Source organism: Dendropsophus ebraccatus, chromosome 9 (assembly GCF_027789765.1).
Source record: "Dendropsophus ebraccatus isolate aDenEbr1 chromosome 9, aDenEbr1.pat, whole genome shotgun sequence".
NCBI lineage: Eukaryota > Metazoa > Chordata > Amphibia > Anura > Hylidae > Dendropsophus > Dendropsophus ebraccatus.
Window position 1 is genome coordinate 32961440 of NC_091462.1, and position 27890 is coordinate 32989329.

General features: G+C 43.3%; 1 protein-coding gene across 3 annotated transcripts; it reads left to right on the forward strand.

Annotated features, from left to right (window-relative positions):
- Positions 1–2979: 2979 nt before the first annotated feature.
- On the forward strand, positions 2980–27253 carry DCAF17 (DDB1 and CUL4 associated factor 17). Of its 3 annotated transcripts, none has more exons than XM_069982900.1 (15): positions 2980–3079; positions 5129–5374; positions 6636–6739; positions 7009–7099; positions 7885–8021; positions 9568–9643; positions 11080–11157; positions 15046–15153; positions 17957–18062; positions 18813–18955; positions 19569–19678; positions 23569–23656; positions 25054–25134; positions 25621–25776; positions 27040–27253. In XM_069982900.1, exons 2-15 carry the CDS (start codon positions 5216–5218, stop codon positions 27154–27156), a joined length of 1554 nt encoding a protein of 517 aa, XP_069839001.1. In that variant the 5' UTR covers positions 2980–3079; positions 5129–5215; the 3' UTR covers positions 27157–27253. The 3 variants fall into 3 exon arrangements, with proteins under 3 accessions (XP_069839001.1, XP_069839000.1, XP_069839002.1); XM_069982899.1 differs by having other exon boundaries at positions 3020–3205; XM_069982901.1 differs by lacking the exons at positions 2980–3079; positions 5129–5374 and having other exon boundaries at positions 6669–6754.
- The last annotated feature ends 637 nt before the right edge of the window (positions 27254–27890 follow it).

A 27890-nucleotide genomic window follows, 5' to 3' on the forward strand; every position in this document is an offset into this window, starting at 1 on the left:
GACTTCTTATCTGTGCATTATCAGGCAAACACGTCTTCATTACAGAGAAGCCAGTGAAGACGGGTTCTGCTCTCTCCATTGTAAGCCTATGAAGGGGGGAGGGGCTGAGGGAGATGAGGGAGCAGGAAGAGGTCACATGAAGGTCAGCTGTTTGTAGACTCTCTGGGCACCTAAAACGCTAAATTTAGGTGTCAGAAAGGTCAGTGCTTATCTATGAACTTACTGAGAGAAGATTGCAGGGTGTTGTGCTGTGCAGAACTGCTCCGTGCTCAGTCACTCCTAACAGCCCCTCCCCTCTCCATAGCCACATAATGGACAGAGAAATCCTGCTTCATTTGATGTGAGGGGGAGGCTGGGAGATTGCTTTTTCACTACAGAAGGAAACTCTTTTAGTACATAAAACCTATTACAGAGTTTCTTAAAATCGCTTGTACTGTTGATATTTAATATTTTCAGAAAAATGGCCCTGAAATGACAGTTATGCTTTAAATAACAGAAACAGAGAAAATGTTTACACCTAGTTGTTGCACAATTAGTAATGAGGAAGGACACAGATATGGCACTAAGATCTCTTCCATATCTGCTCTAGTATACCCATAGTTAGGTAAAATATACAAATTCTTAAACTATGTTAAGCTACATTATGGCATTACTCTCTAAGCCCAAGGCATGGGAAATTCACCAACCATGACTCCCTTGAGGTTTCCTCCACATGGGGTTTTGCCTCTCCTAAGTTCTAAAGCGTGACTCTTCACAAGTTGAGGGTAAGATATTCGCAGTGTCATGTGATTGTAAGTAAAATTCTGACTATTTGATACCTTATTATATTGTGTTATGTCTTTATTTTGCATCCTTTAGGTCCGTTAATTTTGCTCCGGAGTTGGTGATTTATCACATGATGCTGTCATACCAGTAGTATGAAAGGTATGGAGTAGCGCTCATTCAAGATGCAGTGTATAGGATGTAACTCACCCGGTGATGGTGGATGACAAGGGGTCACCCACACCACCACAAGCCACGTAAACAAAAGCCAATATATAGCAGGTCATCATCCCCAAAGCGATATATTCATCAGGAGAGCGCTAAATTGACCCAGGAACAGATGTTGCCGGTGGTAAAATACATAAAAAATGAAAACAAAAAAGGAACCAGCGCTCAAGGGCCATGCAATCAGTAATGGTAAATAGTATGAATAAAAACCATGACACTTATTCCACTTGGGGGTAGGTAACCGCCATGTACCACACCCCATTCAAGGTCGCAAGTAGTAATCAGATATAGATACCAGGAGTCCTTCACATCCCTTTATTCAGACAACACCAACATTTAGGCTGTAGGATCACACTGTGTTTTTGCAGTTCTTGTAACATATTCATTTTATGGGAAAAACAGATGCAAAAACAGATGCAATTGTGTGCATCCATTTGGATCATTTTTTTCCATTGACTTCCATTATAAAAAAAAAAGTACAAAAAAACAAACCCCGTGTATACGCAAATTTAGGCTAAGTTCACTCTTACATATGAGCTCCACCCAAATTTCATTTATTTTGTAGGATCTGACTTTTGGAAATAGTCTGTGTCCATTCTGCAAATTTTTTGCCCCGATCTGAACAGAATCTGCAACTGCAACAAAGCCATGTAACAGAGCTCTGATGTAAGGCTGGGTTCACACTACGTTTTGGCAAACCACTTTTCTTCATCCGTTTTTGCTAAAAACGGATGGAAAAACGTATGCGTTTGTGTGCATCCGTTTTTCCATTGATTTCAATTATATATAAAAAAAAAAGGATCAAACCGAATTAGTTTTTTTAAACAGACAAAAATGAAGTTGACTATGTTTTTGTGTATGTTAAAAAAAACTGGGATCCGTTTTGATCCTTTTCTTTATAAAGGAAATCAATGGAAAAAGGGATCGAAACGGATGCGCACAAGTGCATGTTTTTCTGTTTTTGCAAAAACGGATGAAAAAAAATGGATTGCAAAAATGTAGTGTGAACACAGCCTAAGTGTACATCGCTTTGTGTTTTTTTTACATGAACAGACTGTCGCCGGTGCGGGAATGACAATACCGCAGGTTTTTTTTTAACCGCCGCCTGGTTCCTGCCCACTGCGCCAGTCTATTCCTGGGTAGCGGCCCGGCCTGAAGCATTGGGGACTGGCCCTTTTTTTTTTTTTTTGTCCCCCGGCAGTAGGCTGATGCATATACTTACCAATAATGATCGGTTTCCTGCGGCGCGGTTTATATCCCATGTGCGGTGACCTCACATCTCTTCTGACTCCTCTTCTGTCTCCAGGGTGCTGTCATAGAGATGCATTGGGGACCCTGACTTCTGCCCTCCTTTGCTTTGGGACAGTGGTCACATGGACGTCCGCGGGATTAAACGGCCCCGCAGGACCAGAATAAAGCTGTGCCGTGGGACACTGATCATCATTAGTAGGTATGCATCAACCTGCTGCTGGGGGACAAATTAAAAAAAATATATGGTGGAATGCATGTATTAGAATAGAGATTCACAAACATATTGTAGGTTGCTATGGGAAACAGTCAACCTGCTTGTTGTCAGGCACACCCCTACAGCTCAGCTGAACATCTATAGCAGTATTTCCCACCCTGTGGCTTGCCTCCTGCTGCAAAACTACAACTCCCAGCATGCCCTGGCAGCTTTTGGCTGTCAGGGTATGCTGGGAGTTGTAGTTTTACAACAGTTCAGAAGCCACCCAAGGATTCTTATTTATAACTACGTGTGTATGTAAGTGCAGGCTACCAGGTTTATTAGATATCCCCACAAAATACATTACTATCCTATAGAAGTAAATCCATACGAGCAGCCATCGACTGCCACCTAAACCTGTCAGCTTCTAATACAGAACGGAACGGTGCAGCTCTTATACCTCCCCACACAGCCGACGTACCGCAGTGCATGCTGGACAGCGTAGTCTTTTACTTCCCTCCCTTAACGGCCGACACAGCAGGAAGAGACTACAAGTCCCATCAGCCACCAGCGCTGAACCAGGAAGTGCAGCCTGTCGCTGGGATCTCAGTGCTTTGCCACAACTATTCAAATGTGTGAGCGATGGTAAGGAGAGGGTGATGCTGCTGCTGACCTCCGGCTCTATGGAGACTGTGTGATTGTCACTGCGCTCATTATTCTGCATGCCTCTATATGTAAATCTTTATAGTCTACTAGCAGGGGAAACCATCAGTAAGTTGCTCTAAATTTCATCTTTTTATTTAGTTTTTTTTTAGCAATATGTGATAACTTGTACAGGTATATAGGCAGTACACATGGTGAACACATGTCTGCAATGTTGCTTCTCTAAGAAGATAAATAGAAATGTTCAGTTGCAGGAAAACCTTATGCATGTGAACATACACCTAGTAAGTTGTCATATATTGTGCAGGGCTTGTAGTCTGGTGACCCCAGAGGTCCATACTGTGCAGCTATAAGGTCCATACTGTGCAGCTATAAGGTCCATACTGTGCAGCTATAAGGTCCATACTGTGCAGCTATAAGGTCCATACTGTGCAGCTATAAGGTCCATACTGTGCAGCTATAAGTGTTCTATGTGTTGTATACAGAAAATATGTCATATATCCAACCTGTGGTTTCCCTGCATGGGCAGGGCATGCTGGGAGTTGTAGTATTGCCACCAGTTGGCTAACAGCATGGCACTGCATTTGTTTTCTTTAATTTTGAGCAAATTGTAAAATAAAACTTCTAAAATCACCAAACATCTGCACCAAAATCCATATAATTCGGTGTAGATTAAAATCACCAAACATCTACACCAAAATCCATATAATTCGGTGTAGATTTGCTCTTTTTTTTTTCTTGCACAATGCACTGTGTACAGTTGTGGAGAGTTGTATGAACACAGTTCAGCAAGGTGGTCATCCAGCACTTGGGTGTCTCCAGTGTTCTCATATATCGGGGGTGTCAAACTGCCAACCCTCATGCCTGGCCGGCCACAGTCAAAGCTTTAGCTGTCCAGGCATGATGGAAATTGCAGTTTAGCAACAGCTGTGGGGCGGGAATGTAGATAATGCATGAAGTGGGTGCTGACTAAGTTCCCCATTTAACAGAGTGAGTTGGGTCTCCATTTTTAGGGTCTTCAAAGGTCCGACCTTAACCCCGTTATCTTTTGGATAAATGGTGCATTTTATAATTTGTATATATTCTGGAATATCCCTTTCATTGTGTTAAAGGGATACTCCAGAAAAATAAATGTTTTCAGAACTGGTATCAGAAAGTTACACAGATTTTTAAGTGACTTCTATTTAAAAATCTTACCGGCGAATATTTTTATTAAAGAATTGTATTGCCCCCCAAAAGTTATACAAATTATCAATATACACTTATTACAGGAAATGCTTATGAAGTTCTTTTTTCCCTGCACTTACTACTGCATCAAGGCTTCACTTCCTGGATAACCTGGTGATGTCACTTCCTGGATAAAATGGTGATGTCACTACCCGACTCCCAGAGCTGTGCGGGCTGTGGCTGCTGGAGAGGATGATGGCAGAGGGACACAGGGCACTGGGGGGACACTGAGCATCCCCTGCCATCATCCTCTCCAGCAGCCACAGCCTGCACAGCTCTGGGAGTCGGGTCGTGACATCACCATGTTATCCAGGAAGTGAAGCCTTGATGCTGTAGTAAGTGCAGGGAAAAAAGCACTTTATAAGCATTTCCCGTAATAAGTGTATATTGGTGATTTGTATAACTTTTGGGGGGGGAATACAATACTTTCATAAAAATTTTTTACCGGACTTCTCCTTTAAGTCTTCCAGTACTTATCAGCTGATGTATACCCTGCAGGGAGTGGTGTATTATTTCCAGTGTGACACAGTGCTATCTGCTGCCCCCTCTGTCCAAAGCAATAGCAAATCCTTATAGAGAACCTCTACTGCTTCGAACAGTTCCTGATAGTGGTGGCAGCAAAGAGTGCCATATCAGACTGGAAAGAATCCACCACTTCCTGCAGGCCATACAGCAGATGATAAACACAGGAAGGTTTGAGATTTTAACATTTTTACAAATCAATATAACTTTCTGACACCAACTGATTTTTTTAAAAAAATCCACCGGAGTACCCCTTTAATACCCTTGCATTTGCTTTTACAGGCCTCCTAAACCCTTCACATTGTGAGAAAAGACCATTATGGAGTTGCGTTACATTCTCTGAGCACTGACGGGAGGTGAGACCCCAGTATGGCACCACAAAGAATGTACAGAGCATCATATTCTAGGGCAGAGACTATACAAAATGTCTGTATCCTGGCCAGCAGAAGGTGCCTAGGATCCTTACCAAAACCTTCCTACAATAATCACAGGATTAACATGGATATTTTAAGGAAAATCCTATGCCAGGTAATATGACTGCTGGAAATTATGGTGTCTGTCTATGCTGGATTACTGTTACATATATTGTATATTACACCAGTTATGCTGATGTCCTGACCTCTACTGACAATTATAGTATAGAAGAAGTGTGAACACAAATAGTGGGAAAAAACAGCAGTTGTTAAGAGCAACTGGACAACTTCTTGTCTGTGTTGGTTTTTATATGGAGTGGAGCAGCAATGGCCTGTAAGTCTCCACATGTCTTTATGACAGACACTCCTAAATGAGAGTTAGTATCCCTTGGACCCATGTCAATAGACCTCTCACAACCCCGTCAAACACCATGTTCTGCCCTGAAGAGGGACAACAACCCCAAAACAGCTGTCTGCAGATGGGAATTTTTTTTGGAGAGATAGTTTGGCTTGGCATATGTTCTAAGGGCTCTATTACACGGCCCAATGACGTTCTGTAAGCAACCGCTGATCTCCTAGAGTCCATACCCTGCCCAATAATCAGAACTGCAACTGGACACTTAAAAAACTCTCTGCCTACTCTGTTTATAAATGAGAAGTCCTGCGAAAAAATTTTTATTAAAGTATTGTATTGCCCCCAAAAGTTATACAAATCCCCAATATACACTTTTTGTGGGAAATGCTGATGAAGTGCTTTTTTCCCCTGCACTTACTACTGCATCAAGGCTTCACTTCCTGGATAACATGGTGATGTCACTTCCTGGAAAAAAATGGTCATGTCACGACCCGACTCCCAGAGCTGTGCGGGCTATGGCTACTGGAGAGGATGATGGCAGAGGGACACTGAGGGACACAGGGCACTGGAGGGACACTGAGCATCCCCCTGCCATCATCCTCTCCAGCAGCCACAGCCCGCACAGCTCTGGGAGTCGGGTCCTGACATGACCCTGTTGTCCAGGAAGTGACATGACCCTGTTGTCCAGGAAGTGACATGACCCTGTTGTCCAGGAAGTGACATGACCCTGTTGTCCAGGAAGTGACATGACCCTGTTGTCCAGGAAGTGACATGACCCTGTTGTCCAGGAAGTGACATGACCCTGTTGTCCAGGAAGTGACATGACCCTGTTGTCCAGGAAGTGAAGTCTTGATGCAGTAGTAACTGTAGCTATGCGATGCTGTGTGATCAGAAACTGACAGCATGGATATATGAATGTCTGTGCTGTCAGGTGATATTGCCGATTAAAAATAAAAAAGTAAGTAAAATTAAATTTAAATAGTAACTATGTAATGTAACTATGTAAATTCTCCTCTTTCAGAAAAATACCAAATTTAAGAAAGTCTGGATCAAACATTCAAGGGCGTCAATCAACTATGTAAACGGAAGAATTTATTTTGCTAACTTTGGCTGTTGTTACAGCAGGTAATGAATGTAATTGTAAGTATGTATTTGGATACATCTTGGGCACTGTTCACACTTGGGTCTGTTTCAGCTATTTTTATGGCTAGAATAGCATTGTCAGCAGTATTGTATTTATTAACATGAAAAATACACAAACGCCAGTGAACACCAGCATGGATGGGGTTGGTCAGGTTTCCCTAGTATCTGTTCAAGAACAGAACCTAAAATCTGCAGATTGGTGAAACGATAACAATATACATTCATTGACTCTTTTTATGTTTCCATCACAGTATTGTAAGTAAACCACAACAGCTGTATGAAATGCCAAGATGTATAAAGTCTGAGAAGATTGAAGATGCAATGCTCTGTGAATGTCCCCTGGTAAGTTTTCTTAATGATTTGGAGCTCCTCCTTACAAATAAGTGACCCCAGTGTTAATATTCCCTCTTTATGAAGCAGTCCTGTGACTGTCTCCTGCAGGAACTAATCTCCATTAAAGGGGTCATTCATTAAAAAATGTTTTTCTTTCAAATCAACTGGTGAGAGAAAGTGCCAGAGATTTGTAGTTTACTTCTATTTAAAAAAAGAATCCAGTCTTCCAATATTTATCAGCTGCTGTATGTCCTGCAGGAAGTGGTGTAATCTTTCCAGTCTGACACAGTGCTCTCTGCTGCCACCTTTTTCCAAGACAGGAACTGTCCAGAGCAGTAGTAAATCCCCATAGAAAACCTCTCCTGCTCTTCAGACTGGAAAGAATACACTATTTCCTGCAGGACATACAGTAGTTGAAAAGTACTGGAAGACTAGAGATTTGTTTATAGAAAAAAATTACAAATCTCTGGCACCAGATCTTCAGATCAAGGGCTCCCTGTCCCTTTCGGCCTGTTTGCGAACACTGCAGATTACAACAAGTCTGCACGTTGACTTTAATGGGAGTGGTGCAAACAGTGTACCCCTGCGAGCTGTGCTGTTTGTGTAACTGCTGGATTTGACAGATCAAGGGCTCGAGAGCCCTTGCTTTGGAGATAGGGGGGACCTGCCTGCATCTAGGGGACACTTATATCCTGTGGTTTTGCCATAAGTGTCCACTCTGAGTATACCTCTTTAAGTCTGTCTGTTTGTGCATGCTATTCTGTATTTATAACTTTTTTTATTGGACTCTTTAGGGAGAACCTCTTCCTCAGGCTTCAGATTATACCTCCTCACTCATTGCTATAACCTGCCACAACTGGTTACTTCGTATTGCAGCTGATACTGGGGAAACGATACAGAAAGTCTACCTTGGGTCATATAGAAAATTCAGGTAACTGAGCAAGATTTCCCCAATGTAATAAAGAAAAAAGCAAAACACAACATCCGTTTTTTGAGATTCGACATGTCTCATCTGAAAGTGGCTTATGACTTTATTCACACTTCTGGTGTGGTGTTTTGTTTGGCTTTGTGGAATTTTTTATGGCAAAAATTACTCAGTGACCTAATTTACATGAATAAAGTTGTATTATAACTCTAAAGGCCCTTTTTCACACTTTTATGTAAGTTTTTACAGTCAGGAAATCCTAATCATGAGGTTCTAGGCAGGGGCGTAGCTAGGATTCATGGGCCCCATAGCAGCTGCCTGTCCTGCCTCTATGGTAGCTACGCCACTGGCTCCAGGAAGCCATCAAGTTTCCCTGACTTTAATCAAAATTTACGTTCAGGAACCCATCAGTAATGTCTTCAGGATTTTCTGAACAGAAAAAACAGTATTTTTAGCATTGTGTATTGTCGCATCCAGAATTCTGAATGCATGTCAGGAAAGCGTTTAGAAATCTGGGCCCTCCGATAGACTTCTATGGTGCCATCTGTAATGGAATTCCAGAAAAAAATCTTGAAAGGTGTCTGTGCTTAAAGCGACTCTGTACCCACAATCTAACCCCCCCAAACCGCTTGTACCTTCAGATATCTGCTTTTACTCCAAGATCTGCCCTGGGGTCCGTTTGGCAGGTGATGCAGTTATTGTCCTTAAAAAACAACTTTTAAACTGGCAGCCCTGTGCCCTACGGGAGTGGCCTAGAGTGTCTGTGCATTAGGCTGGCACAACCTCTCTGTCCCTCCTCATCATTAGGAATGCTCCAGGCAGATTGCCTACTATTCGTCAGCTGTGTAAGCACAGCACATGGGCTGGATCGTTAAGACACCTGTGCAAATGTTCAGCATGGAGAAAATGTTCCAGTGGCATTTCTAATGATGAAGAGGGTGGGAAGGAGGAATGGAAGGGTGGTGCTAAGTAAGGGCACAGATATTTTAAGCCATGCCCGTAGGGCACAGGGCTGTAAGTTTAAAAGTTTTTTTGTTTTTTTTTAGGACAATAACTGTATCACCTGCCAAATGGACCGCAGGATAGATCTTGGATTAAAAGCAGCTATCTGACAGTACAAGCGGTTTGGGGGGGGGGGTCAGATTGTGGGTACAGAGTCGCTTTAATACAATCCTATAGGTCAGGAAATCTGTTCAGATTTCCTAATAAGAAATTCAGATAGATTTTCCTGAAGAGGGATTAAGGCCCCATTCACACGTCCCTGTCAGTTTTTACTTTTTTACCATCAGAAATGCCTTGAGGATATTCTTATCAGGAAAAAAATATATATTGTTGCATCCGTGAGGGAATTCCGGATGTAAATTGGACAGGTACTATCAATTCCTGACATATCTTTCATAAGGGACATCCTTTAGGAAAAATCCTGAAGGGTGTCCATGCTTAAAAGATCCCTATGGGTCAGGAAATTTATCCGGATACATTTTCCTGTTGTGTGAAGATGGCTTTAGGAAATTCTTAAAATGTCCTCTTATTATTATTTTTTTTTTACCAGGTATATATCATGGAGTCTTCCCCAACAGACCTTGGTGATCAAGTCTGTCCAGAAGAACTGCATTTCTGAAAATCAGGTATGTGACATTCACGGACACCTGGGCAGGATTGGTAATAACATTATATTGCATGGATGCCCCAGAGTGAGCACTATCACCATTTATCCAACATGGTGTAAAGTGAACCTGGCTCAGTTGCCCCTAGCAACCAATCAGATTTCACCTTTCATTTTCCAAAGAGTCTGTGAGGAATGAAAGGTGGAATCTGGTTGCTAGGGGCAACTGAGCCAGGTTCACTTTACACCATGTTTGATAAATCTCCCCCTATATTCCAGGCACAAAGACACAGATGTATTAAAATGTTACTGTCATTAAAATGATTAACTATGCGACATAACGTAATGGCATCGTTCACTGGGTGTGTTCCCCCTCCCCGTGCCCCTTGTCACTCCAAGGACACCACCGCTTTGGTCTCCCCTTTTCTCTTGCTAGGGTCACATAGAATATTAAATTGGTGGACAGAGCTCCACATATATACTCAATCCCGATCCCACTGCGGAGATCTGTTTACTCAATATACAAATGAGCTGGGATGAGTCTGATGGCCATAGAAAAACAGTGGGGCAGTGGCCATCGGACTCATCTCTGCCTATTTGCATATTTAGCACACAGATGAGCCGACACCCAGATCTCCATATGGATGGGCCCTGTCCAGGGGTGGGGTGCGTTCAAGAGGGCTGCCCAGGGTGACAGGTTCCCTTTAACTTATTTTGTACTTGCATTATTGGTATATAGACTTTAGGAGACAGATGAAAGCTAGTTTTTACATGGACTTCCACCACTGGTGAGGCCCAGAGGCTTCCCATTGGTCCGTCTGGTGAGGCCCAGGCTTCCCATTGGTCCGTCTGGTGAGGCCCAGGCTTCCCATTGGTCCGTCTGGTGAGGCCCAGGCTTCCCATTGGTCCGTCTGGTGAGGCCCAGGCTTCCCATTGGTCCGTCTGGTGAGGCCCAGGCTTCCCATTGGTCCGTCTGGTGAGGCCCAGGCTTCCCATTGGTCCGTCTGGTGAGGCCCAGGCTTCCCATTGGTCCGTCTGGTGAGGCCCAGGCTTCCCATTGGTCCGTCTGGTGAGGCCCAGGCATTACTTTGGCTGAGGCTCCAGTAGAAAAAGTTTGAAAAGCGCTGCTTTAAAGGGTAAATGTCCTTTTGACAAGCTTCTCATGTCAGAGACTTACTAGAGGCTTTGATTGGTGGGTATTCGGGTGCTAAACTCCCAGGGCAGGCTCTATTACAATATAGGCCTGTTTGGCTAATAATCGCCCCATGTAATAGTTTACTGTAAGGACCCTATCTGCTACTCCACACTGATCTAATAAATGTACAGTAGTAATAAGGAGGGGACAGATGTGACTGCACAATCACACTCCACAGTTTGAGACCACTTGAGGTCTGCATAGAAGTTGTACATATTATTTTCCATGTTCACTTAAAATTCATTTATTTATTTTTATTTTAGCCAAATGTGATCTTTTACTTTGCCGTATTCAACGTGTTCCCACTCTCATTAGTTGGTGTTTTGGAAATCGATAAACGAGTAAGTATACTACAATAATACAATATTTTACCACCTCCATAGAAAAGCTGTTGGCTGCGCTATTGTTTGGCTACACAGGAGCCGTGCCTGCATGTTACTTTATTAAGAGGAAGAAGGTACCGTATTTTCTGGCGTATAAGAAGACTTTTTAACCTCGAAAAATCTTCTTAGAAGTCGGGGGTCGTCTTATATGCCGGGTATGGTCGGTAAGGGAGCTCAAAAATGGCCACATCCCGACCATATGGGGCGACCACTATAAAACAAACAGTTAACTCACCTGGGGCCCGTTCCCGGCCTCTGCGCGCCTCCCGTACCGTTGCCAGTCAAGGCAGTGTGACGTACACTGACTGCGCCAGGGATTCCTGTAGCTCTCCCGAGCAGCCAGGAGTACTTCCAAAGCTCTCCCGGCAGCCGAGCGTCTCCAAACTTCTCCAACAAGATGCTCGGCTGCTCGAGAGAGCTTCGGGGATCCCCGGCGCAGTCAGTGTACGTCACACTGCCTGCGCCACAAATAGGCCAGGAGGCCTGCTGAGGCGAGGAATGGGCCCCAGGTGAGGTTTTTTTTGTTTTTTTTAGCTACAGTTAACCCCTGGCTGACCACAGCAGGGATTAACATTTTTCGACGTATGAGACGAACCCCTGACAATCTTCTTGAAAGTCATGGGTCGTCCTATACGCCCAGTCTCCTTGTACGCCGGAAAATACAGTAAGTGGCTGCTATACCCCTTTGTGTTATAGGAAACTAGCCACAGGTTAAAAGCCAACCTCTAGGGAACTTCAGGACCATCAGGTACTCCCTGTAGATGATAGATTTTCTGGTGGGTTCTGCACTTTACAAGGCCATATTACTTTTGTTACATTCAGCTAACTGATGTATTTGCAATAGGATGTTCTTGAAACAATATTACTACATCATAATATTACTTAAGGCAATGAGTTGCTCTGAGCTTTACATTTATTTGTGATAGATGTGTGTTGTGGCTGCTGTGTAATCCATGGATGACCAGAAGAGGGCGTATCGGCTCGTTGTACACTTCTGCCCTTTCACCACAAAAACCTATATTAATATCAGAACAGTTTACACAGTATATTTTATAAGATCAGAAGGATTAATGGAAACTTTGCAAGAGAGAATAAATACAATATTATTTTATATTTTCCATTACAATATTTTTATATAGATTTTTTTTTTTTTTTTTTTTTTTAAGGCAGTGTTCACATTATAAAAGTGCATTGCATCAGGAAATGTGATCACATTCCTCAGTGGTCTGGAGGCAGCTTCTCAATGTACCATTTACATTATAGGCACTTCATAAAACAAAATATAGGCACTGCATCAGTATACTTGGATACATGGGCTCCGTTGCTGCCTGATCTGTCTAAGGGATCATATGTGGAATCTATGAGGTGTGAATAAATAGGCCCATGCACAATAGAAATAAGTTGAAAAACTAAAAACAAAGCATAAAATAAGCTATAAGATCCACAAGAAGAGTTTGGCATGAATGGTATAACCATATCTTATATATCATAAAAATTAAAGTCTGTCTGTCCCATATAGACTTCCAAATGCCTGAACCGTTTGACTTCAAATTTGGCCCACAGATACATTGGGTGCCCGGGAAGGTTATAGCGAAGGTCCCGTCCCCGCCAGATGTACAGGAGGGGAGGGGGAGGGGAAAGAGCGGCGCCCAATAGAGATGAATGGGAGAATCTCCACACTGCACACACAGGTGATATAACTAGTTTGGGAGCCTTAGCAACCAATAGGATTACTACTTTCATTTTCACAGGGAGCTGGAATCTGATTGGTTGGTAGGGCAGCTGCCTCACAACAGATCCACAGAAATAAATACAGTAAGGGCGCCTTCACACCTACCTTATCCGCAGCTGATTTCACACTGCGAATTCGCTACGAAATCCGCTGCGGATCCAGTGTCATTCAACCCTATGATACTACATATTGACATCCCGCTGCGAGTATGTAAATTAACCCCCTCGGCAGCCAGAGCGTAACTTACACTGACAGAGGCACCCATCATCCCGCCCGCACAGACCGCTGTTAGATCGTGCAGGCTCCCCTTCAGTGTGTTCAGCGCTGTGCTGCTGCTGCCAGGCACGGCTCTCTCCTCACGGCTCTGGACACTGCTCACACCACTCCAGCTTGCTTCAGGGGGGGACGTCCAGAGCCGTGAGGAGAGAGCTGTGCCCAGCAGCAGCACAGCGCTGAACACACTAGAGGGAAGCCTGCACCATCTAATAGCGGTCTGTGCGGGCGGAATGATGGGTGCTTCTGTCAGTGTAAGTTACGTTCCAGCCGCCAAGGGAGTTAATTTACATACTCGCAGCGGTATGTAGTGTCATAGGGTTGAATGACACTGGACCCGCAGCGGATCCGGCAGGTGTGAAGGCACCCTAACAATGTACAATGTATATACAGGGTATACAGTAAGGGGCTTACTTTGTTGTTGGGGAATGTATACAGCATGGGGGCTACCTGGAGGGGGGTGTATACAGCATGGGGGCTACCTGCAGGGGGGAGTGTATACAGTATGGGGGCAACCTGCAGGGGGGAGTGTATACAGTATGGGGGCAACCTGCAAGAAGGGGGGGAGTGTATACAGTATGGGGGCAACCTGCAGGGGGGAGTGTATACAGTATGGGGGCAACCTGCAAGAAGGGGGGGGGGGAGTGTATACAGTATGGGGGCAACCTGCAAGAAGGGGGGGGGAGTGTATACAGTATGGGGGCAACCTGCAAGAAGGGGGGGAGTGTATACAGTATGGGGGCTACCTGCAAGGGGGGGTGTATACAATATGGGGGCTACCTGCAAGGGGGGGGGGGATGTATAGAGTATGGGGACTACCCGCAGGGGTGGGGTGGGGGGGTGTATAGAGTATGGGGACTACCCGCAGGGGTGGGGTGGGGGGGTGTATACAGCATGGGGGCTACCTGTGGGGGGAGTGTATACAATATGGGGGCTACCTGAAGGGACGGAGTGTTTACAGTTTGGCTATTAGGTATTTAGGATGTTTAAAATTTTTAGTTTATTTCTAACCTACAGCCTGTCAGGGTATATAGCTTATATAGGGCTCCTGGCGATTTCCCCTTAAACAAAAAAAAAAAACAAGGGCATAGATTTGCCTCCTGGGCACTCTTGGAACAAATTTAATGAACACACTGACACTTTATACCCGGGCAGCGCTGGGTACATTTTCTAGTACAGTATATATGTATGTATGTGTGTGCGTGTATCTATCTATCTATGTGTACCCATCTTCATTGCAAAAGTAAGACATGTCACACAGTGTCTTGGTCAGGGTTTGGGTGTTCAGATCTCCATCATTTTCAGTTTGCATCTGTCTGTCTCACTGCAGGAGACAGAATGTATAGTAAGACTATGGAGCCTGTGTCCTCTAGAGAGAAGTTCTCAGTAGGGTGCGTCTCCTAGTTCATTCTTGCGATCAGCAGAGGTCTAAATACTCAGACCCTGACCAATCCAAACTTTTGACATGTCTTCCTGTTATGTCCAACATATTTGGTTTATGTAACATTTTCAAGTACAGAGTAAGGCTGGGTTCACACTATATTTGTGCAATCCGTTTTTTTCATCATCAAAAATTTGATCGTTTTTTCTATTGACATCCATTATAAAAAAAAGATCCTTTTTTTTTTTTAACATACACAAAAACGTAGCCGACCGCATTTTTGTGTACTTTAATAAAAAGATACATTTTGATGGTTTTTTTTTTTTTATAATGCATTTTTTTATGATTCACACAAATGCACCCGTTTTTTGCAAAAACGGATGAAAAAAACGTAGTGTGAACCCAGCCTAAAACAAATTTAGTAACCTGATATTCCTATTAAAATTCTATCTGGTCACAGGTTTTTGGCTTTAATGTGACTGATGCGATGATTGCGGACGGCATACTGATTGTAATGCACAGTCCTGGGTTGGTTCGTCTCTACAGTTTTGAGCAGATTGCAAAGGAGGTATGTGTGCAATAAGTGCTCAACCATCAAGTATGATTTGTTTATAATTGTAATTTTTATGTAAGAGACATAGAATTTACACTCCTTCTATTGCACCACTGTTAGGTCATCCTGAAACGTTAACATTGTGCAGGTTTACTTAATATTGTTATATTGACAGATTACTAGACTGCAGAACCAGGCCTCACCTTTAGCTTCACCTTTCCTGGGTCCACACAATGGCTCCCAATACTCCGATACCCACAGGACTTATAATATGGCAGATTATTGGGGCCGATCAGCAGCTGCTTAGGATAAACCTGCCATTAGATGACCTTGGCCGATGAGTGTAGTACTTCCACAGTTTTATTAATATAGGAATACTCCATTAGGGTTTTTCTTACCCCCAATTCTATCTCTGTAGCTTGTCTTTCTTATGCATGTGGGTTACATTTCATTCTCCACAACAAAAGATGTCTTTTGTTAAGCAGATTTTAAGATGGTTGCACATCTGGCAAATGGCGGCACTAAAGGCTTAAGGGCTCCTAGAGGTTCATGTCGGCTCCTTCACAAGTCTTTTGCAGTTAATTTACAGTCTTATCAACACTTTCTCTGCAGTGTGGCTTATCGGAGCAGTAGAATGTGCGATTATCACACCTTGGTAGTTTATCATTGTAAAAGTGTGACTTTTCAGTGTCACTCCGGTCTAAAAGCTTCCTCGTAAATGTTCACATCTGACTATAATGTATTTCCCACTGTAAAGTAAATGTCTACCTTCTGTAATTTTTTTTTTTTTTTTGCCCAAATGCCTCTGAAATAAAGAATAAAACAGCTTTGCAAAAAGTCTTTGCTTTGTTTAGTTAATCCTGGAGTCACACTTCATTCTATCTGCCTTTATATCTTGCTAACAGATGAATGGGAGTATGATTGCTGGATCAGACTACCTAGGGCTTGTTTGTAGTCTGTTACCATGGCGATGCATAGGAGCAATACAAAAATTGGTTTCAAAGGTGTGCATGGAATTTCAAGTGAATGTATCACCTACATTTTACATTTTTTTGTATGTTTGTTACTGATAAGAACCAGATACTGACATTTTTTTATTTAGACGATTAAAAAAAATAAAAATTAAAGGGGTACCCCGGGCTGGGGGGCTTTTGTCTATGGCCAGAGAGGAGGTGGATAAGGGCAATGACCGTCAGCGCTGCCAGCCGCTTCCTGGTCACTGACACGGGCTTGAGACGTGGGGTTTCAAGAGACGTGAGGCTTCAAGTCCGCCCAGCCAGTCAAGCAGAGGTGGGATCCCGCCCCTGCTACTGACTGGCTGAGTGCAGTTGAAATGTCACGTCTCAAGCCCGCGTCAGTGACCAGGAAGCGGCCAGGCAGCGCAGACCAGGAGCGGTGCAATCCGGGAAACGCTGCTGGAACCGGGGAGGTAAGAGGATGTCATTGCCCTTATCCACCTCCTCCCTGACCATAAACAAAAAGCCCCCCAGCCCGGAGTACCCCTTTAAATACACGCTTTACTGTAAGTCTCAGGGACATAGGTACAGCCGTCTGGGGCAGAGTTTACACATTTGTAAAGTTAAGATTTCTAGGCATGCTGTGTGACTTGTGCCGAGGTTGATGTTTAAGGAGGAAGAGAGGATGCAGAGTTTAGAACAGTGATGGCCAACCTTTACACCCCAGCTGTTGCAAAACTACAACTTCTAGCTTTCCTGGGCAGCCAAAGCCATATCTTTGGTTGTTCAGACATGATGGGAATTGTAGTTTTGCAACAGCTGGAGTGTCAAGGTTAGCCATCACTGGTTTAGAACATGAGCTATTTACTGTACTCCTGGCTGTAATGGTAAGGAGGGCACTGTTGGAGAGTGATCGGTAAAGAACAGGAACCGCTTCATTTAAGCCCCTAGTGACAAGACTAAAAACTCCAAGATTTCAGGATTCTTTTATAGTATAGTTTGTAAAATGGAAAAAATATCACCAAAAATTATTTTAAAATATGTATAACGGAAAAAAAAAAAAAAATTAAGGGTGCGCACAGGATTGCAGCTGGTTGTGCAGCGGAAATACGCTGCATTTCTGTGTCCTGTCATTCTGCGAGTATGTGAAATTCCATGCCCCTTAACCCACCACTGCCCGTCCACTCTCCGACCTACTTCTGTGGCAACTGTTTCCCTGACGTCCCGCTCAGCCAATCAGTGGCTGCGGTGGGACAGCGCACTGATTGGCTGAGTGGAACATCAGGGAGCCACAGAAACAGGCCGGAGCCCAGACGGGTTAACTATTTACCGTGCCGCAGCATGTTACAAGGGATGGGGCTTTACAATACTGGCAGCGGAATGAAAAATCCACTGCGAGTGTGTAAACCCATACAGGTGCCCATGACAGTACCAGGAGTCACTGCAGACCTTGCTGCAAGGGTTTCCTCCCACTGGGGGCCCGCCTGCCTCCAGTGCTTCACCCCCGGCCGATGCCCAGGAATAGAATGCTGCTGTATGCGGGAATCGGGCCGCAGTTCAAAAAGAGGACCGGAGCACCTGCTTCCCTGCGTCGGCGCCGTTCTATCTATGTGTAAATCCTAAAGTAAATGTACCTGATGGTACATTTGCTTTAAAGCGAATATGTCAATTCATTTGACTTTTCAGGTTTTTTTATAGCAGATTTTTGCTGGAAAAAGGAAAGGGAAAGATGCTTGATTGTAGGAGACGGAAGCATTTTTGTCTGATAAGATATAATTCGAAGTTACTTATTTGCTTGTACTAATGACCTATGCAAAACAATAGTTCATTTTTTGATTGAACTATTTACATTCTCTTTTTAGTATATGCAGCAGCAATGTGTCATAGGGGAGACTTGCAATTGGAGAGGGGAAACTGGGACAGTTGGAGATTTTCCATTTGGAATTCCCTGCAATATCACTTTGACAGGTAGTGATTTTTCTATTTATTGTATATTGCATTAAAGCCTACTGACTTATAGGGGGTTTAGCGGGGAGCAGAACATAGCTCAAGCCTTCTGCTCCCAGGCACAATTGTCCTTTATTTCCGCGTCGGTGATATTGTGAGGCTATTTTAATATTTTTTGCAATTTTATGCCACAGATTTCTTTTAAGTTCTGCAACATATTCTATGGTCAAATGAAAGGTGTCAATGCAAAGTACAATTGGTCTTGCAAAAAAAAAAAAAACAGCGTGAATGGTGGAGGTCCTGATCACTTTCCCCAAAAAACTGAGGAGTAGTACTTATCTATACTTATCTCCATCCTGTCAGATCGGCGATCTGCATCTAGAGTCAGACAGCCTCTACATGTAGAGCACCTTATTGATCAGTGCAATGCAATGTCATAGCATTGATCAATATAAGGAATCTAACGGTTGCTCATAATAGTTGTGTGTATGTGTGTGTATATATATATATATATATATATATATATATATATATATATATATATATATATATATATATATATATATATATATATATATATATAAAAAATCAAGCAAATCCAGACAGGTTGTCGCCCTAATTATGTATTTTTTTTTTTTTTTTTGCCATCTGAATGTTTTGCATAATGTATCCTTATTTTTGTGTTTGGTTTAAGCCCAATGACCTACTGAATATTATAAATGTAATTGTTGTTGTACATGTTCCAATATCCTGTTTGGTGCCATCTTGTAGAGAGACCCCCAGTTCTGTTTGAAGTGCCTTGTCATGAAAATGCTTTTCAAGTTGGAGGCTATCCTTGGCATTATATCATTACACCCAATAAGAAAAAAGAAAAGGGAACCTATCACATCCTCTCCATGGACGACCACAGCCTGGTAAGTAGTCCGCATGCTTGACAGCAATGTTTCGCAATTATTATTATGCGTTTTCTTAAAGACATGGTCAAAAAGTTAAAGGGGTTATCCAAAGATTACCATTTACCTCTTATCCATAGGATAGGTGATTGGTGAGAGTATGGCAGCCGAGACCCCCACCAAATCCATAGGGCAGCAGCATGCAAGCTTGTCCAATGTGTCATTCATTCTCTATGGGACTTTGAACATTGCTGATCACTAAATTTGGTTTTGTGTTTGAAAATATTCATTGCTCGACCCTGTGGCCTCCAATAAAGCGGAAATAACGGGAGCTATTTGGTTTATTAATCAGTCGATATTTTTATAGTATAGGCACTGGATAGGGAACTTATAGCACTCCAGCTGTTGCAAAACTATAATTCCCATCATGCCTGGACAGCCGAAGGTACCAATCCTGTATTTAGCCTTGGTTCTTGTAAGTAGCAGCATACTCCTCCTGATCAAAGTTACTATGACTGTAAGCAGGCGGATGTTTATGTAACATTGTCCTGTGTTATAGTAGTAATAGTAGTATTATTATCATCTCCATCTCTGCTAAATCTCGTGATTTCCAAGTATTAACATTCTATTTCAGGCAAAGAATGGAATACGTGACATGAAAACCTTTTCTTTGGAACCTGACGTGATCCACTTTCACCCTGATTCTTCTGAAAGAATTATCCATGTCGAACCTGATCAGATCAGGTGATTAGAATTTATTATCTAGAATTAATTGTAATCCTTGCTTGATAGGATACAAATTGGAAAGACTGCACCCCTTAGGGCCCTATTACACGTGGCGAATATCGTGCAAAAAATTGGTATATCGTTCAAATTTAAACGATAATCGTTCTGTGTAATTGCAGGCAACGATCGAAAAATCATTCGTATGTCGTTGATTTAGGGTCCTATTACACGGAGCGATTTTTAACGTTAAACGATCACAAATTTTGTTTACACAAAGATTGTTTATCGTTAACCTGAAATTGTTCACCCTATTACACAGAACGATGGTCGTTAGTTACAATCGTTACTACGATCGTTATTGCGATTGTTACTATGATCGTTTATTCCTTCTGATCCCAGCAAAACAATAAACAATGTGCAATTATGCTGCGTTTACACGGAACGATTATCGTTCGAATATTCATAATAATGATCGCATTTGAGCGATAATTGTGCCCTGTAAACACAGCGAACGATTAAGCGACGTGCGAGAAATTGTTCATTTCGATCTTTCAACATGTTCTCAAATCGTTGTTCGATAAAAATTTGCAGATCGCTTCGTGTAAACAGTCTGTGAAAGATGGGCTTATGCGATCTTAAAAACGATTGCAATAACTATTTTTCTTACAAATTTTCTAACTATTTATTTGTCTAAATGCTGATTGTTATAAAAACCAAATTGTTGCTTTAAAATCATTAAACGATCAATTGGGCGAATTATTGCTTCGTGTAAATGCAGCATCACACTGAACGATTAGTGAACAAATGCGGAACTTGAGCGAACGAATGTGAAATTACAGGGAACAATTAACGATAATTTTAGGTTCAGATCTTAATCAACGACATACAAACAATTTTCCGATCGTTGCCTGCAATTACACAGAACGATTCTCTGGTGTCTAGTGGGGCAGATTTCCACCTCTGCGACGCGATCGAGGAGGGACGATCCTTGCTTCTCACCTGGGCCGAGGTCTGCGCCGTAATGGCGCTGATCCCGACTCGGCACTCTATTGTTTTCGGCTGTAGCATTACTATACTGCATAGATCTCAATAAGAGATCAGTGTGCATATACTAAAAGTCCCCCAGGGGGAATAACCCTAACCCCAGGGGGGCTTCTAGTATAAGTGTATATAAAAAAAAAAAAAAGTGTTATTAATAAATAACCCCCTCCCCTAATAAAAGTTTGAATCAACCCCCCTTTTCCCATGTTATAAATAAAAATAAACATGTTTGATATTGCCGCGTGCATAATCGCCCAAAATATTTATTTAATTCCTAATCTCGCACGGTAAACAGCGTAAGTGCAAAAAAAATTCCAAAGTGCTAAATTGCGCATTTTTGGTCACATCAAATCCAGAAAAATTGTAATAAAAAGCGATCAAAAAGTCGCATATGCGAGGTAGTGTTGCACGATGCACCGAAATATCGATACTACTATCGATATTCCGGGCGGAAAAACAGTTCGATACCAGGATTTCCTGGTATCGAACCTTCATGTTAAACTGCGCTATTATGCAGTTTAGCATAAAGTATAGCGCAGAGAACACGGCCGGCGCTCAGATGTTCTCTGTGTGTCGCCCCCTGCTCCCACCTGTCATCTCCTCGGCGCGCGCACCCTCTTCCCCTGTCGGCGCCAAATTCAAATAGCCGGCACATAGCTATTGCTTGTGCCGGCTATGTAACTATATAGATTCCGCTGTCACACTGACAGCGGCACTACCCCCCTCCTGAGCCTGCTCCATATACAGCAGGGGTCGGCTACTGTGTGTAGCAGACCCCGGCTGTTAATGACTGCGGGCAGAGCAGGGTTACGGGCTGAAGAGGGAGAGCGGCGCGTCCTAGAGAGAAGAAGGCTGGAGCAGGGGGCGGCAGGAGGAGATGCGGCCACTACATCAGCACCGGACTATGAGGTGGTGGGGGCGGCAGGAGTGTGAGGAGGGGCAGGAGGCCGGGGCCGGTAGGAATCTCCAGAGCAGACATTAACAATGTGGGGGGTTTACAGTCAGCCTGGGGGGCTGTAACCTGCAGATTACAGACAAATCCAGGTCACCCTGCTGGGTCAGTGGTCAGCTTGCCCTGACACCAGGAATAGTAAAACTACAGCCCCATCATCCCCCCTGCTGGATGGTGTGTGTTATATGGCTACAGCCCCCATCATCCCCCCTGCTGGCTGGTGTCTGTTATATGGCTACAACCCCCATCATCCCCCCTGCTGGCTGGTGTCTGTTATATGGCTACAACCCCCATCATCCCCCCTGCTGGCTGGTGTCTGTTATATGGCTACAACCCCCATCATCCCCCCTGCTGGCTGGTGTCTGTTATATGGCTACAACCCCCATCATCCCCCCTGCTGGCTGGTGTCTGTTATATGGCTACAGCCCCCATCATCCCCCCTGCTGGCTGGTGTCTGTTATATGGCTACAACCCCCATCATCCCCCCTGCTGGCTGGTGTCTGTTATATGGCTACAACCCCCATCATCCCCCCTGCTGGCTGGTGTCTGTTATATGGCTACAACCCCCATCATCCCCCCTGCTGGCTGGTGTCTGTTATATGGCTACAACCCCCATCATCCCCCCTGCTGGCTGGTGTGTGTTATATGGCTACAACCCCCATCATCCCCCCTGCTGGCTGGGGTGTGTTATATGGCTACAACCCCCATCATCCCCCCTGCTGGCTGGTGTGTGTTATATGGCTACAACCCCCATCATCCCCCCTGCTGGCTGGTGTGTGTTATATGGCTACAACCCCCATCATCCCCCCTGCTGGCTGGTGTCTGTTATATGGCTACAACCCCCATCATCCCCCCTGCTGGCTGGTGTCTGTTATATGGCTACAACCCCCATCATCCCCCCTGCTGGCTGGTGTGTGTTATATGGCTACAACCCCATCATCCCCCCTGCTGGCTGGTGTGTGTTATATGGCTACAACCCCCATCATCCCCCCCTGCTGGCTGGTGTGTGTTACATGACTACAACCCCATCCTCCCCCCTGATAGCAGGTGTGTGTTACATGACTACAACCCCCATACTCCCCGATAGCAGTTGTGTGTTACATGACTACAACCCCCATCATCCCCCCTGCTGGCTGGTGTGTGTTATAGGGCTACAGCCCCCATCACCCTCTGATAGTCAAAGTGTTACATGACTAAAACCCCCATTTTCCCCGATAGCAGGTGTGTGTTACATGACTACAACCCCCATCCTCCCCCCTGATAGCTGGTGTGTGTTACATGACTACAACCCCCATCCTCCCCCCTGATAAAAGCGTTATAAGCCTGGGAATAGAGCGATTTTAAGGAACATATATTTGTTAACAAGGGTTTGAATTTTTTAAAAGCCATCACATAATATAAGTTATACATGTTACATATCGTTGTAATTGTAACAACTTGAGGAACATATATAACAAGTCAGTTCTACCCCAGGGCCAGTGGCGTAGAAACAAAAATACCCCAAATAAAAAAATGCTTTTTTTCCATTTTCACCACACATTTAATTTTTTTCTGCTTTTGCAGTGTACTTTATAAAAATATTTCAGCCTGTCATTGCAAAGTACAATTAGTGATGCAAAAAATAAGGGCTCATTTGGGTTTCTAGGTGAAAAAATGCAACTGCTATGGCCTTTTAATAACAAGGAGGTAAAAACGAAAACGCAAAAATTGAAATTGGCCCAGTCCTCTAAGGGTTAATCGTTAAAAATCGCTCAGTGTAATAGGACCATTAACGTCACTATATAGATAGATGTCTTTGTTTTGCATTTCTGTTGGCTAGGGGCCCATTAATAATTCTTTATATACAATGTGATTCTACGACTGTAACAAACTGTTGTCTCTTACATAGTCATTACTGCTTGGTGTTTTGCTGTAGTGTTTTAAGGCTGAAGGAACTAGAAGATGAACCGTATAAATACGAGGTCACTGAGGATTTTGCCATTGCTGCCGTTAGAGACCCTATGGTATGTAGACTGCTCTATGGGGGGATTTTATTAGACCGCTTTTTTAAAGGGGTTGTCCGGCGATAAAAAATTATTCACAGAATAACACACATTACAAAGTTATACAACTTTGTAATGTATGTTATGTCTGTGAATGGCCCCCTTCCCCGTGTCCCACCACCCCCACCCGTGTACCCGGAAGTGTGGTGCGCTATACATCACCTGTCACGTGCCGACCACGGTCTCCGATCGTCAGCAGTGACGTCTTCTTCGGGAGGCCGGCGGATCTTCCCGAGTGCCGGCCGCCCTCTGCAGCGTCATCCGAAGCTCAGCCGCGATTGGCTGAGCATAACTGTGCTCAGCCAATCGCGGCTGAGCGGCTGATGACGTGGCCGCGTCATCAGCCGCTCAGCCGCGATTGGCTGAGCACAGTTATGCTCAGCCAATCGCGGCTGAGCTTCGGATGACGCTGCAGAGGGTGGCCGGCACTCGGGAAGATCCGCCGGCCTCCCGAAGAAGACGTCACTGCTGACGATCGGAGACCGTGGACGACACGAGATGCGGTGAGTATAATGCACCACACTTCCGGGTCTAGCGTGGGTGGGGGGAAACACGGGGAAGGGGGCCATTCACAGACATAACATACATTACAAAGTTGTATAACTTTGTAATGTGTGTTATTCTGTGAATAATTTTTTATCGCCGGACAACCCCTTTAAGCTGTTCTGAAGGGACATTATACTGGAATAAGAGGGGGCACATTTATTAAGGGGCAAAAGTCTTTTAGTGCGTTTACCTGTTGGTCACCCATTCATTCATGAACTATAAGCTCAGCTAAATAATGTTGTGAATAAGAGGAAGTTCAAGTCTCAGCACTCACCAATTTCATGCTTTCAGAAATCTTTTGTTATAGAAAATTCATCAGATTTTTTTACAGCGGTAAAAAACAGGACGTTTCGGCATCAAGCCTTCCTCAACTAGTTGAGGAAGGCTTGATGCCGAAACGTCCTGTTTTTTTACCGCTGAGTGCCGAGACTTGAACTTTCATGATGGACGTGCCGCCCAAAAAGAATTTCGTGAATAAGAGGAAAATATCGACCCCTGCCAGACATCTCAAACAGCGGACGATCTCCCGGATAACAAAAGCATCAAGCTGTTGAAATCCAGAGGGTTGAAGTCAAGGGGGAGGGGGACTCAAAAAATAGTGATGGAGCCTGCTTCAATTAATGAAAAAATACCATATACATGGCCAGATATAAGGCCAGAAGGCCAGAAATAGTTCTACTCCTCATGTATACACACAGGACTCTATTTCTTATAAGTCTATAATATATTATAATATAATTTTTCTTGTGAATTCACTCCTGGTTTTGCTTGTAAAACTACATGTGGTTCCAGCCTTTTCTTGTATTCTTTAGGTGGATCAGGTGACGTTCACAGCATCTGGGAGGATGGTGAAGAGGCGGTATGATAAACTAAATGACGATCCAGATCAAGAGGTAAATGGGTTAAATATCTAGAATTTACTTTCCTTAGAGTAAGGCTGCATTGACATGTTTCGTGAACTTGTCCGTGCGCACAGACAAATTTATAGCACATTGCTTTGTATTGGGTTATTCACATGTTAAGCGTTTTCATGGATCTACAATCCGTTGCATTTGAAAATAGGACATGTCATAACTTGTAACGGTAGCACGGCACGGATTCCCTGATAGAAATCAATGAGATCTGTGTTTTTCACGAACTTACAACGATGTGATGTAATCAGTGTAATTTAATAAAATGCTTTAAACAGATCATGGAGGTAGTTAGCGGACTACATTCACGGACCAGGAAAAACACAGCGTGTGAATGCAGCCTAAAATATATTCATGTTGATGTCATACAATAAATACATAACTATTATAACTGTAGAGCATTGACTTTCCAGTCTGATGTTCAGTACGCTCCTGTTTGTCATTTTCATTGGTTGATTTCCTGTTTAGACGTTCAAGACGGTGGTGTATGAAGATGAGCTGGACCTCCTGACCGTAGTGGCTGTGACGCAGACAGACATAGAAGGCAAAGCTCACGTGGATCTACATTGTAATGAGACGGGGAAGATTCTAAAGACGATCACACTGGAAGAATCCTGGGATGTGGTAAGAAATATAACACATATATGTATTGGGGCACTACCAACCCAGTTCCTTTAACAATACTTAGTCATAGCTAGACTTGCTTTTACCCAGGGCAAAGATACAGTTTGCTGCTTAAATGGGTACTGTCACTACCAATAACTTGTCAGAAGCTATTGATAACAGCAACTCCCAATGGGATCAGGAAATATAGCTGTGGAGAGATCGCAGCAACGCAGTCCACTCCACGGACGGACGCTCATTCTGTCCAAAAAATTTTTTTATAGGCAGCATTGAAAAATATTGATTGAATCCGTGGCTGGCAGTAGAGTGGATCGGGCTGCCGGGATCTCTCCACGGCTACATCTCCTGATTGCAGTGGGTCTCAGCTTCAATAACTTTTGACATGTCATTAGCCATTTGTAGTGACAGGTACACTTTGAGCTCTGTATCCAAGTACTTGACTCAAGGCAGAATAGCTGTAAAAGGCACAAAGCAGAGGTAGTCCACCAGCAGGAACTCCCACTGAACTCCCAGCAAGAATAGATATCAGGTCCTTAATCCACAAATGATCAATTGAGTACTGCTCAGCTTGATTATAAGACAGTCCATGCATGAATAAGTAAAGAAAGATAATGTCCAGCGCCACTCAATATAAAACTTGATCTTTATGCAATATCCAAAGGACATACAAAACAGGAACATGGAGACACAGCCTCTACCCTAGGTGTCTCAATGTTTGTGTTTTGTATGTCCTTTGTATATATATGAAGATCAAGTTTTATGGTGAGTGCCGCTGAACATTATCTTTCTTTACTTATTCTTAAAAGTAGTAAGTGGCCATGACAGTACCTCATCTATAAAATGGCCTGTATAAAAAAAAATAAAAAAAAATCTGTAGCACCAAACCTGCTGATGTTCCATTTTATAACTGTCTCTAGGCTTTGTTTGGCACTACACAATTGCAGAGAATGGCTTAACCTGGCATAAAAATGGGGAGAAAAGAAAAAAAGATACTTACCTGCCCCAGTTCCCTGCCATCCAGATTGATTCCAATGGTCCCTGTAGAGCAGCAGATACTGGTCAGTGATTGGATGAAGTGTTTCCTGTGTGTCAGAATGAAACACGTGCTGGGTCCAGGGACCATTGGAACAGACATGTTGGCAGATTGGACTATTGTCAATAGTCCACAATTTTGTGGCACCAGACAATCCATAGTAAAATCATTGGTCTTATACATACTCCTACTCCTACGCTCATACAACCATTGTCTTCCTTTTTCTCCAGACTCACAGCCATGCCTTAGTGTTTGATCGGGACACATTGATCCATATAGAAGAAAGACCCAACCGTAACTTCTCATGCTATGTGTATAAAATGCACTGCAGCTCGGACGATTCCTAATGTATATGCATTTCTTATAGATACTGAGAAAATGTAAAAACCCTCTTGGCTGTCTCTCCTTGTTTTAAAGGCAATAAATTTGTATTTTTGAAACATGGCTATTTAATTTGCCCACTTAAAGCTTTTTCTTTGGTGTCTTTCCACAATCCTTTGCAGCATCTCAAACCTTTTTTGCACTTGTAAATCCAGGTATTAGGCTGGGCTCACACTTATTTTTAGTAATAGTATTTTTAAAATCTGTGTTATGTTAAAAAAAAAAAAAAAAAAAAAAAAAAGATTAAAAAAAGGCATTTGTGTGCATCAGTTTTGATCTGTTTCACCATTGACTTTGACTATAAAAAAAAAAGTGTGTGTGGGGGGGGTGTCTAAAAAAGCGCGTTTACAAAAAGGTAAAAAAAACTGATGCATTTTTATTTTTGATCAGCTTTTTCATAATGGAAGTCAATGGAAAACCAGACGCACACAAATGCATCCGCTTTTTCATCCGTTTTTTGCATAAAACGGATTGCAAAATCGCAGTGTGAACCCAGCCTTAGTAATTTTCACAAAACAAACTGCTCTCCTGTAATATGGGCTGCAGGGTGCTGTGTGTCACTGTATTTCACCTGTTTTTTACATCGGTATTTGTAAGCCAAAACCCATAGAAAGGTTTACTAGAAAGATCTGCACCTTTTCTTAGTTTTGGACCCACTCCTGATTTAGGCTAAAAATTGTGATCTCAAAAACATTGACCA